Source organism: Aquarana catesbeiana, linkage group LG01 (assembly GCF_042186555.1).
Source record: "Aquarana catesbeiana isolate 2022-GZ linkage group LG01, ASM4218655v1, whole genome shotgun sequence".
Classification (NCBI taxonomy): Eukaryota; Metazoa; Chordata; class Amphibia; order Anura; family Ranidae; genus Aquarana; species Aquarana catesbeiana.
The window spans coordinates 120252662-120265041 of record NC_133324.1 but is presented as its reverse complement, the minus strand read 5'-3'; the positions used below and the strand labels follow the sequence as shown (position 1 = coordinate 120265041).

Genomic DNA, 12380 nt, shown 5'->3' with positions numbered 1-12380 from the left:
TTCCCCGCAGACTTACCAAGTTGATTGACACCCAGCATTATTCAGTGAGTATCAGTCCTTGGACCTCCCTCTGATGGGAGTTGACCATCAGTACCCTGCTCTTGCAATTCACTGATGCAGAAAATGGCACTAATGGCTATAATTGTATTTCCATACTAATCCATTGTGTTGATTTTAACAATCAACTGCAATAGTCTTTAAAAAATACAAAATATTACCCTAGAAAATCACAAAATATCTCTTGTGCTATATGATATTGTATTTTTTTCCCCCACATTCCCATATGATTTGCTGTTTATGCTGTTTTTGTGGCTAAACATAGCCAGTCAAATAACTGAAAAAAACTATTTTGTTTTAGACTGGAGAGGGATTATAACTTTTGTGTGTGTGTGTTTTTTTCTTTTGGCTGTCTGTGTTTTGGTATGTGTCTTGGTGACTGTTTGCCTGAAAGTGAGTACAAGATATTCTCAGATTTTGAGTGGTTACCAGAACAAGAATATAGGGAAATTTCTTTTCCTGGCTTTGTTTAAAAAAAAAATGACAACAACATGGGAAACAAGTAATAAAGGCCACGTGGTGGGCATTACTGTTTTAGCATTTACTACTTTCCTATGCAACATATTCTTATTTTTTTTGTTTTTTTTATTATTTTTTTTTTTTTTTTTTTATGTACGTTCTAATTTTGTCTTTATTTTTGTTTGTAGGCACCAATTCGTCACAGAGTAGCTCCCCAAGTTCAAGTGCTCCTAATTCTCCAGCTGGCTCTGGGCACATAAGGCCTAGCACTCTACACGGGTTGGGACCAAAGCTTGGAGGACAGAGGTACAGGTCTGGAAGGCGAAAGTCTGCAGGCAGTATACCGCTTTCCCCATTGGCAAGAACCCCATCACCTACTCCTCAGCCTCCCTCACCACAGCGCTCTCCATCACCATTACATGGATACTCTGTGGGGAACTCAAAGGCAACACCCAATTTTTCAGCAAAAATGCACTCTCCACCAACAATAGTAAGACACGTTGTCAGGCCCAAGAGTGCTGAACCCCCAAGATCTCCATTGTTGAAAAGAGTTCAGTCAGAAGAAAAGCTCTCTCCATCCTATTGTTGTGAGAAAAAGCACTTATGTCCACGCAAGCACAATCTTGAGATAACCAAGGAAGAAGTTCATAAGCAAACACAACGTGATGTAACATTACAGAGCCTTGAGGAGAACACATGTGATATTCCAGCATCTACACGTGTTAGACCTGTGGAGCAAGGCTGTCTCAAACGTCCAGCATGTCGAAAACTTGGGAGGCAAGAGTCACTGGATGAGCTGGATAAAGAGAAGCTTAAAGCCAAAATAGTAATAAAAAAGAAAGATATTTCAGAAAGACAGGATTTTCTTCTAAAACAAAACATAATATCAGATTTGCATAGTGAAATTCGACACCAGCTAACAGAAGCTGACAAAGATGACAAAGCACAAATAAAAAGATCAGCCATATCTGAAAATAAATTTTCCGCTTACGACACTCGCTCAGGAGGCATTATGTTCAAAGAAGCTCCCTGCAAGAGCATAAGTTCTCGCCCAAATGGCACCAGCCTTTCTTTAGATAGTCAATCATTCAATCATAGCTCTCCAGTTGCTGAAACTGCCCACATGTCCTATGAACTCAAGAAAGGACCCACCTCCTCCACCTTCCAAGAGAAACTTGCCCATCCATCTGAGAAGGGTATAAAAGATGACCCGTTAGATAAACCTGCCACAGCAAACATTGATTACTTCCGGAAGAAAAAGTCATTTGAAGACAAAGATGGTAGTCTTTGTCCAGTTTTAAAGCCTAAAATTGTTCCAGTATCTCACGAATGTATGCAGGCAAAGCCTGTACATTTACAGACAGAATCTCTAGCCTTGCTAGATAACCGGACTTGTATCTCCAGTGTTCAGAGCAATCCAGTGTCTTTTACAGCCTTAAAAAATGTAAACAATAGAAGCGAAAGTAATGTAGACAAATCGACTGTTACAACCACAGAGACACCTGTGCGGAAAAGCCCTTCTGAATATAAACTAGAAGCAAGGTCTGTTTCATCCCTTAAGCCTATTGAAGGCACTTTAGACATAGCACTGCTGTCAGGACCAAAGGTTACAAAAGCTGAGCCTGATATTTGTAATAACCAAACAAAATCTGATGAGCAGAGCCGAAATTTAAAGAGTGAAGGTCTAGATAATACAAATGTGATATTTACCAAAACCAGCTCTAATTGCTCTGGTATTCCCATACAAAAGGGACCCTTGGAGGAAAAACCCTGTGAGCCTCTACAGCCTTACTGTCGCACTGCAAAGATTTGTCAAAACAAAGACTCATCAGGCCTTAGAACAAAGGAAAACCTTGTGGATGTGACAAATCCTCTTCAAAGCCAGAGGATGAGCACAGTAAAGCCAACAACATGCCCAGTAACTGAACAACTGTCTACTTCTGTGAAAGTTGATAGACAAGAAATGGTAAATCAGGAGGTGTCCTCTGTCAAGTGCTCACTAGAGCAAAGACCTAGTTCATCATCCACTGAAAGGACTCGTATGTCGAGGGATTCCTTTGAGGATTTCACTGCTACAACTCTGGCAGACTACAGCAACTCAGAAAAGTACAGCTCAGCATTGAGCTGTATAGAGGAAGGAAATACGGGGACAGCAGTGTCCCAAACGGCACTTGAAAATCAAAAATGTGTGAAAAAAAATGTTGATGCTTGTCATCCCATTGAACTTGTCACTGCCAAAAAAATTTTGCAGAATGCAGAGCTCACTTCTAGAAATCAATATAGCCAAAATAAGCTGCAAGATGCTACTCTACAAAAAGGAGATCCAGGGAATATAAAGAAGAATGGTGTAGAGGTCCCCCTTCTGAAAAGAGATACTTGCATTTCTGACATTAAGCGGTCATCTACAGCTGCAAATATCCCACCTGTAACAAGTATTAAAGCCCTTTCACCACTTAGGGAAGAACAAAAAACTGTTTGCCTGCAACTTGTCAGCTCCCTTAACAAACCAAAAGCGATGGCTGAATCTAAGTCCAGTTCTGTAAAAATAGTTCTGTCTGAAAAAAGCATTTTAATGCAAAACACTAAGCCAAGTTTGGCAGACCTACCAAATAATCAAAAAGTTACAAATAAAGCTGAAAGTTTTACACAAGCTGGCACTGGATTAAATGCAGTTTCAGGATCTTCTGTTGAGAATAAAGATACCTTTAAAAAGGCACCCAGTTTTAGCTCTACATCCTCTAAAAACAATGTGAACACCAAGGACTCTACCAATGTATCGAACTCTGAACAGAGTGTCAATGTGACTGCAACAGTCAAGCCTGATGCTGCAAACACTGTTAACCTTAAGGATTGTTCCGCAAAAACACATTTAAAAGAAAAAACAAGCGCACATATGAAATTAACTAGAGCCAGTACTGTCAAAAGTTCTGTACAAAGTAGAGCTGTTCTTGATGTTACAGAGACTGGGCCTCCATCCATTGACAATGGTCAAGAAAATACATGCACTGAAGCACTTTATGTTCAGAATGACAAGGGCAAAAAGGTCACTCCCTTTACCAGTAAAGATACTAGAGAGGTAACGTTAGACAAGCAAAAGTCTAGCATTTCTCAGAACTTGGTTGGAAAAGAAAGAGACCAGAGGAATGCACTGTGTGATACTAAAAGTACTGGTGGTGCTGCTTTGCCCAAAGTCGGGAGTACGAACATCTCTTTATCCAAACCAGACATGGCCGTATGTCCTATGAATGTTTGTAAGGATAAAGTGGAGCAAAATCCTAATATGAATGTTGATACTGTTAAATCAAAGAAGGATCTCCAAGAGATCTCCAGTAGGTCTTGCTCTGCTACAAAAGAAGGCTGCCTATCCAGTAAACCTGTCATTGAGAAACAAGTTTCTATTACCACCACACCAGGGACAGTTCGGAGAGATCCACCTTCCTCTCCCAGCAAGAAGTACATCACAAAAAGTATGCCCAAGCCACCAGCTGCATCTCTGGAGAATTATTCCTCCCTTTCCTCAGATAAAGACTTAAAAGGACAGAAACGAGGAAAGGACAGTGTTTTACAGAGTAGTCCTCAAAAAAAGACATAATCTGCCAGCACCTTCATTAAGACCTCTTTACTGTAGTGGCTGCTGCTAAATCAAGACTACTTTGATAACCAGCACTGTGTTGTGGTTCATTTGCATTTGTACCATGTTGTGTGTAAAAAAAAAAAAAAAAAAAAAAAAAAAAAAAAGGCAAAGGGGTTTGTACTCGAAATCCAGCCTGTAACTGGGTTGCTGTCCGGGTACACTCTTACAAGCTAAAAGGTGTGCCTGTAATGTTTGTGACAGGGCAAGGGCTATAGAAAATAAGGTCTCTGTGGAGAGTTACTGTTGTATCTTTTGTTGAACGTAGAATGTACATTAGACTGTTGAATTCCACTGCTTAAATTCTTATTGTACTTTTTTTTTCTTACTTTTGACTACTTACAAAACTGAAATCAGAACCCCTATCTTATCAGTGGCAAAAGTGAAATGAAGAGAGCGTTCCACTTTTGGTGTTTTAAGAAAGAGATTTTCTTTTAAAATATGGTCACACCCAAAGACTAGGTGTCAATTTTGTGGCATTATTTTAATGTAATTTAATATTAGTACGGCCACTATAAATGAACAATGCAACAAATTATGGATATTGTGACAAATATAAGCTGTTTCCGAACAGACAGTCCTTTCGCTATCACAGAAGTTTGTCTCAAAAAGAGGGCCTTTAATAATGGTTAAGTGTGTATTGAGAGTTAAAAAAAAGTAAAATGACCAAAGTGCTTAAAGGGTAACTACACAAAAAGCCATGTAAATAATACCAATCGGCGGTGTGTAGTAAGATGCAAATGTGGTGTGTAACTCTGTTCAAATCCTTTTACCGAAATCTCTCGTCTGAAAGTACTAATCTTAGCAACTTCCAGTTCAGCTGTCTTCACTTTGCTGTGGCAGTGGGAGATTTCCTATATACATTTATGGGCTGACATTGATTTGAGAGGGAGAACATGACTCAGGGCATGAAGGTGTGCATAGTATTCACCTTCACCCACTACCAACACTCTCTGTTAATGATTTCCCATTGATCTTCCATGCTGCGCACTTTCAGATGCCATTGTTCTGCAGCTCATGTATTAGTGAGTTCTGTAGACGTCTATGGATCCAACACTTAACTACAGGTAGAAAGGCTTGGAGGACGAGACCTAAGTGACAACTCAAGAACTTTTGGCCGAATTGTAACATCGAGGACCACCACTGATTTCTGTGTAGTGGGAAATATCTTTTTAAGGATAGTCTAGTTTGCAGGTCTTTTGTGCCAAATAATTCACATGTAGCCAATAAAGATCAACTAGTACAAAAAGTAGGTTTAGTGGAATAGAAGTGCTCCTCATAGATATCTGCCCTGTAGGTAAATTAACTGCAGATTTACCTTATGTGTTAAATGGACAGTTTACCCATTGTGCTGTTAAAATAATGTATGCATCTTCAAATTAGGTGTGTTAATGACATCCAGTTTTGCCTCCATTTCACAAGTGCAAAAACCATAACTCTGTATAACAAAAACTGTTTCTAATACAGTTGTTGAATGTATATATTTTTTTTTATTTACTTCATAGGCTTAAAAGGGAAACTTGTTTTGAAGACTAAAAAAGCAGCCTTTCTTATGAGTATACCTTTAGATGTTGATTCATAGCCGGGGGCCTTACAATGTAGAGGTTTTGCTGTGCTGGGTTCACATTTTTTGTAAGTGCATTAAATAACTCCATACATTTCATAGCATCTCCTTTTTGTGTATTATAAATATGTGAATAATGTAAAATAAAAATGTTTTTTGTGTAACACAGGGGCCATGTTAGAGCTACTTGGTGCTTGGAAGGTGATATTACTTTCTATCTTTTTGTAAAGCCTTATTTATATTTTATGTACTCATTTCTCCATCACATTTGTTGAATCTCAATCCATAGCTAAAAAGATTTGAGCAAAATCTAAGCCATGGCGATGCCATATGAATTTTTTCGAGTAGTAGAATACAAATCGTATTGATGTGTGGTGGCCCACAGCAATCAGTTGAATGTTACCTTGCAGTGGTTTTGTAAAATCAGAGTAGAAGTGTTTTATCATAAGCATGAGGCTGACCTTAAAATATTGCTCCTGTCCCATTTTTATTAAAAGTCCTATCCATGTTTAAAGCCTCTACTCCCTAGATCATGGCTGTTTATGCTAGTATTGATAGCTAGCATGGCACATTATTTATACTAGCAAAAGACAGTCAGGAACAATGAATATAAAATCTGCATCTGCAGCCTCATGATAGGAGAGTTCCTGATTCAAGATGATAGAAGCTGGTTTTTGATTAGTTGCTAGAAGTAAAACACATCTCTGCTATCCACACTTATTTCATAAAACGCCAAGCATTCCTTCACTTTCATCCCTTAGGAACACCTTATACATTGAACATTGTAGGTTCAATATCTTAGAAAGATATAATGGTCTGGTGCAGTTTTCAGTAACAGGTAATCAGCTCAAGTGTTTTTCACTGAGATCACATCGTGACACACATCTGCAAGTGTATATAGTGCAGGTCTGTGAGTTACCATGTCAAACATCCACCGCAGAAGAGAAGACGACACAACAGAATCCACATCCATATGCCTCATCTCCACTAAGTTGTTACAACACACAATTTTTTTTGCAGTTTAGGAATCGGTTTTTGTGATGTGTGTAGTAGATATGTCGGTTTCAGTGTTTGTCATAATCATCTGCATGTTACATTGTTTTAGCTGACAGACCAGTTTGTGGGAGGTTGTGGGAAACATCACATGCAGGGTCACACTGAAAGCGAAAATGTGCCATAGAAAGACATCATGCTACATTTACGTATTTGAACAAACTTTTTACATGCCTAGCAGACCTATGTTTAAGCACCGTCACCGCTGTCATCAGAGAACTATTATTGGGTTTGGGTGCTGCTTTGGTATAAACTAGGCATCTTTGCTTTAGTAACACACAGGTTACAGCAGGCAATGAATATTCTTAGTCCAGCCAAGGCTTCTGTCAAAGAATTTCCAGTCTGGGGTCATTGACCATGGCATACAGTCCATAGTCACCAAGGGTTTCCATGTTTTTTCAGCATATCACAGCAAATATTATCTCACCCTTTATAGTGTGCAATAGCAGCCCCAATAACCTTTTGAAAAACCAGGACATTGACCACTCACCTTAGAGTGCTATTGGCTGGTGTGCAGTGATGGGAATACCGTGGGATGATTAGAATACAAAGGATTATTGGTATTTGACAAGCGATTCCTATTATCCCACATAGGGGCAATCACAGAGCCTGTATTGCTCTAGTTTTTGTAGGGGCTTCCAATTATCCTTGCTATGGCCATTAATGATTAGTTTCACATGAACAGCTTGTGTGGATGGCCAACAAGCAAGTAATGACACTATTGGAGGTATATTATAATGATGTTATTGGCCTGTTAAAATATCATCACAATATTCTCTCTACTGTAGCTCAACAGAGCAAAGGTGCACTCCTGTAACAGAGGCCATTGTAAAAACCTTGCTTAATACTTTTTAAAGTGTACCTGCTCATACTAAAAGAGAAAAACTCTGCTTTCCAAACATTACTTTAAATATAAAGGTAGTGGCTGATTATAACATATTACTGTTTCTTCCTTTGAATGCCGGTGCTTGTGTACTGCCATCTTGTAATGCATCTTGCAGGGAATGTGGTCTCTGTGGGTCATGGTTTAGATATAATTGTCCCTTCAGCCCTGATAACTGGATAAGTGCTAGGTAGAATGGCTGGCTTAATATTTCTCTAACTTTGGGTGAGCTGCAGTTATTTGTGTTTTCTGATGAAGTATAAGATAGGACTAAGCCAACACAAGCTATGGTAGGGAAGTTATTTAACTTTTCCGTACAAGTTCACTTAAAAATGGCCATTCTGCAGAATGTCCAATAATAGTCAAAATTACCTTCCGATAGCATTTTAGCAGTTATCTACCTTACAAAATATTACCGTCTTAGCACATTGAGAAGCTGTTTTCATTTTCACCAGAAAAGTTTTCACCTCCCATTGATTAAATGTTTAAAGATGTATGTACTGTGGGATCATTTCCTCCACCTGTCAAGTTATTTTGTAGTCCTAAATTACCCGATGTGTTCATGTCCAATTTGTCTGTTGTTGACCTTACTACTAATGTAAGATATTTGTGTTACTGGTTAGTCTCTTCTATGTAATGGTTCTACGAACTGTGCTCCTTTTCTAGTCTTACCTGCTGTAGAAATAGCAGCTTAGTATCTGTGCAATAAGTGTTTGTTGTCTTAACTTTCTATAAAATGAAATACACCAGAAAAACACAAACTTTATGAATGTCGTATTTGTTGTAATCTGAACACATATTTATACTTCAGCTGCAAAGCATAACATTGAAATAAAAGGTCGGCATGAAGGTCAAAGCTTTTCAGACTGACAGTTAATTTCCCTAGATGCTCCGCGGCTCAAGGCCACTGGTGTTTACTGCTTCTGGTCCCAAAATGTATGCCTTCTTGGATACTCTAGTTTAAAGAGTATGAATAAACACAATATCAAGTAAAAATAGTTACTTCAAGTGATCCCAACACTATACAATAATTAACGAGCAAAAATATATCTGTAAATAGAGACTCTAAATACCCACCTTTCCTGCTGCTCACACCATTCCAATGATGTAAAATTATACTCTATAGTCCACTGGTAAACCAACAATGGCACCACATCAATCTTCTTTGAAGCTCCCATTAATTCCTCTTGCTGACCTCCATCTCACTTTTGTTTCCTGTGCCTGTGTGGAGGTTAGCAGGAAGAACTAGTGAGAGCTACTGAGGACAGAGCTTGGCCTGGATGTGTCTAAATCCAAGCAGATTTCATGGGACAATTTCACACTATTGGAGAAATTGTTGTCATGGGCACTGGAAAAAGCTTTTACAAGTATATCTTAGCTTGGTCGTTTTTGTATACGGAGAGGGTTGTTTTAAAGCAAACTTGTATTTAGAAAAAGCTGACTATACTAACCTTATGAGTTAGGAGACACCATCTATGGACCAAATTTTAATGTGCAATTTGCAAAGGACTGCTCAAGGCTCACATGACACAGCAGAGGCACTTTAGGGTTCATTTACTAAAACTGAAGAGTGCAAAATATGGTGTAGTTGTGCATGGTTGCCAATAAGCTTGTTCAATTAAGCTTTGACAAAAAAAAAAAACTAGAAGCTGATTGGTTTCTATTTACAGCTGCAGCAGATTTTGCACTCCAGTTATAGTAAATTCAACCCCTTTGTGTCTATGTAACAGGGACTAACAGGACCCGGTTGGTGAGTTCAAAGAAGGAATGCCGCTTCAGGTGAGCAATCACTGCAGTCCAGATGCGCTGGGTGCAAGCCACAGCTCGCCACCGATGATAAATGAGAAAGGAAAAAAGCTGCACAACAGGAACGATCCTGTTGGTCCTGTGTCGTTGTCTTGGTGGCTGTCATTTGACTTTTTTTGGAATAAATCACATTGGTTCGTTCCTATTGTTGTGCAGCTTTTTTTTCTTAAGGAACTGGGGCCAGCTATACACATGTGAAGTTAAATGTCTGAGCAAAAAAAAAAAAACTCTTTTTCTGCATATGCAGTGCTCTTTTTGAAGAAATGAAACCCTGTGGAAATGCGCATGTATTTTGCAGCGATGTACAGTACTGCATATGCTTTTTTTTTTTATTTTGCCCAATGCATATGTTTAAATACAGGTTCACTTTAAACTGAATGCTGGTCTAAGCAAACTACTATAATTTCTCATGCCAGGTGGCAAACGTTTGTTATATATTCACAGTGGTGAGTAGGGATGAGCTGAACAGCCCCTGGTTCGGTTCGCACCAGAACATACCGAACAGGCAAAAAATTCGGCAGAACACAGGAACACCGTTAAAGTCAATGGGACACGAACATGAATAATCAAAAGTGCTTATTTTTAAAAGCTTATATGCAAGTTATTGTCATAAAAAGTGCTTGGGGACCTGGGTCCTACCCCAAGGGACATGTATCAATGCAAACAATTTTTTTTAAAAGGGCCGTTTTTTCGGGAGCAGTGATTTTTTTTTAATGCTTAAAGTGAAACAATAAAAATGAAATATTCCTTTAAATATCATGCCTGGAGGTGTATATAGTATGCCTGTAAAGTGGCGCATTTTTCCCCTGTTTAGAACAGTATCACAGCAAAATGACATTTCTAAAGGAAAAGTTGTCATTTAAAACTGATCGCGGCTGTAATGAATTGTCGGGTCTCGGCAATATAGATAAAACTCATTGAAAAAAAGAGCATGGGGTGGTCCCCCCCCCAGTCCATTACCAGGTCCTTTGGGTCTGGTATGAATATTAAGGGGAACCCCGAACCAAAATTTTAAAACAAAATTGCGTGGTGGTCCCCCTAAAATCTATACCAGGCCCTTCGGGTCCGATATGGAAATCAAGAGGAAACCTGCGCCAAATTTTTTTAAAAAATGGCATAGGGGTCCCCCCCAAAATCCATACCAGACCCTTATCTGAGCATGCAACCTGGCAGGCCACAGGAAAAGAGGGGGGATGAGAGAGCCAGGCTACATGCCCTTAACATGGGGAGGGTGCTTTGGGGTAGCCCCAAAGCATGTTGTCTCCATGTTGATGGGGACAAGGGCCTCATCCCCACGACCTTTGCCCGGTGGTTGTGGGGGGTCTGCGGGCGGGGGGCTTATCGGAATCTGGAAGCCCCTTTTAACAAGGGGACCCCCAGATCCTGGCCTCCCCCCATGTGAAATGGTAACGGGGTACAAATGTACACCTACCATTTTACAAAAAGAGTGTCAAAATGTTAAACGACAAGACACAGCTTGGGAACAAGTCCTTCAATAAAAAATAAAAAGGTCCCACGATGTTCATTCATCTTCTTCACGCCGTGACGGACCGAAAAAGAAGAAAAAAAATCCGCAACTGATCCTCCTCTATGGGAGGCTCCCGCCGTGTGACGCTTCATCGCCTTTGACAGTTCTTATATAACTGAGTGCGGGGCCACCCAGTGACGTACCTGGGTGACCCCGCCTCCCTCTGATGCCACGGGGAAGTCCCTGTGGCATCGGAGGGGGCGGGGTCACCCAGGTACATCACCGGGTGGCCCCACCCTCAGTTATATAAGAACTGTCATCAGCGAAGAACACTTTTTATGACAATAACTTGCATATAAGCCTTTAAAATGAGCACTTTTGAATATTCATGTTCGTGATTCATAGACTTTAACGGTGTTGCGGCGGCTTTCGAATTTGCCCGGAAAAAACATCATATTGTTCGGTGTTCGCACAACATCCGAACAACCGAAGTTCGGCCCGAACTTATGCTAGGGCCGAACCGTTCGCCCATCCCTAGTGGTGAGTGCAATAGCTAGTTTGTGCAACAAGACAGAGTATGAACTGTGTGGCACATAATTACTTTGTTCCTTTTCTTTTTACTTCAACTTTTAACACACAAAATCAGGCAGAGGTACATGGCTATTCACAAAGTATATTGGTTAATGAATTGTGTGCTTTTTCCAGTGTTCTTGTTTATACCTACGCTAATATAGTAGCCGTAGGAAGTCTTTACTATCCTTAATAGGTAAACCCCTAACTAATTTAAAAGAGGAATTTTCGCAGCATAGGCGTAAATAGTACAATCCTACAGCTATCCTACAGCTATCCTATAAGACCCTGTTAGATGGTTTGTGAAAACCTGGTTGCGGTGGATTACAGAGAATTCAGACTCGGTACAACCAATGAACTTTCTGAATTTAGCACAGTTCCTGTGTTGATAGCCCTTTATCATTTTTGAAAGATTGGATAGATTGCTTTACTGTAAAAAGTGTATGTATATATATATATATATATATATATATATATATATATATATATACACATACACACAGACACAGGTGCGCACACAATAGTACTGTGCAAATTTTTAGGCAGGTGTGGAAAAAAAAAGTTATATAAATGAAGAATGCTTTCAGAAATAGAAGTGTTTATAATGTATTTTTGTCAGTTAACAAAATGGAAAGTAAATGAACAGAAGAGAAATTCAAATATAATCAATATTTGGAGTGACTACCTTTTGCCTTCAAGATCGCATCAACTGTTCTAGGTACATTTGCACAGTTTTTGTAGGAACTTGGCAGGTAGGTTGTTCCAAACATTTTGGAGAACCAACCACAGATCGACTATAGATGTAGGCTGCCTCAAATCCTTCTGTCTCTTCATTGTAATCCCAGACAGACTCGATTATGTTGAGATCGGGGCTCTGTGGGTGCCAAAC

At 39.5% G+C, this 12380-nt stretch overlaps 1 protein-coding gene across 9 annotated transcripts in view; it reads left to right on the top strand.

Annotated features, from left to right (window-relative positions):
• The window catches only part of MAST4 (microtubule associated serine/threonine kinase family member 4), an 865092-nt gene extending 859217 nt beyond the window's left edge, over window positions 1-5875 (top strand). For all 9 annotated transcript variants that reach the window (XM_073623363.1, XM_073623355.1, XM_073623371.1 and 6 more), the window contains one exon: window positions 705-5875. In XM_073623363.1, coding sequence (XP_073479464.1) covers window positions 705-4108 — 3404 coding nt within the window. In that variant the 3' untranslated portion in view covers window positions 4109-5875. The remainder of the gene's footprint in view (window positions 1-704) is intronic.
• The last annotated feature ends 6505 nt before the right edge of the window (window positions 5876-12380 follow it).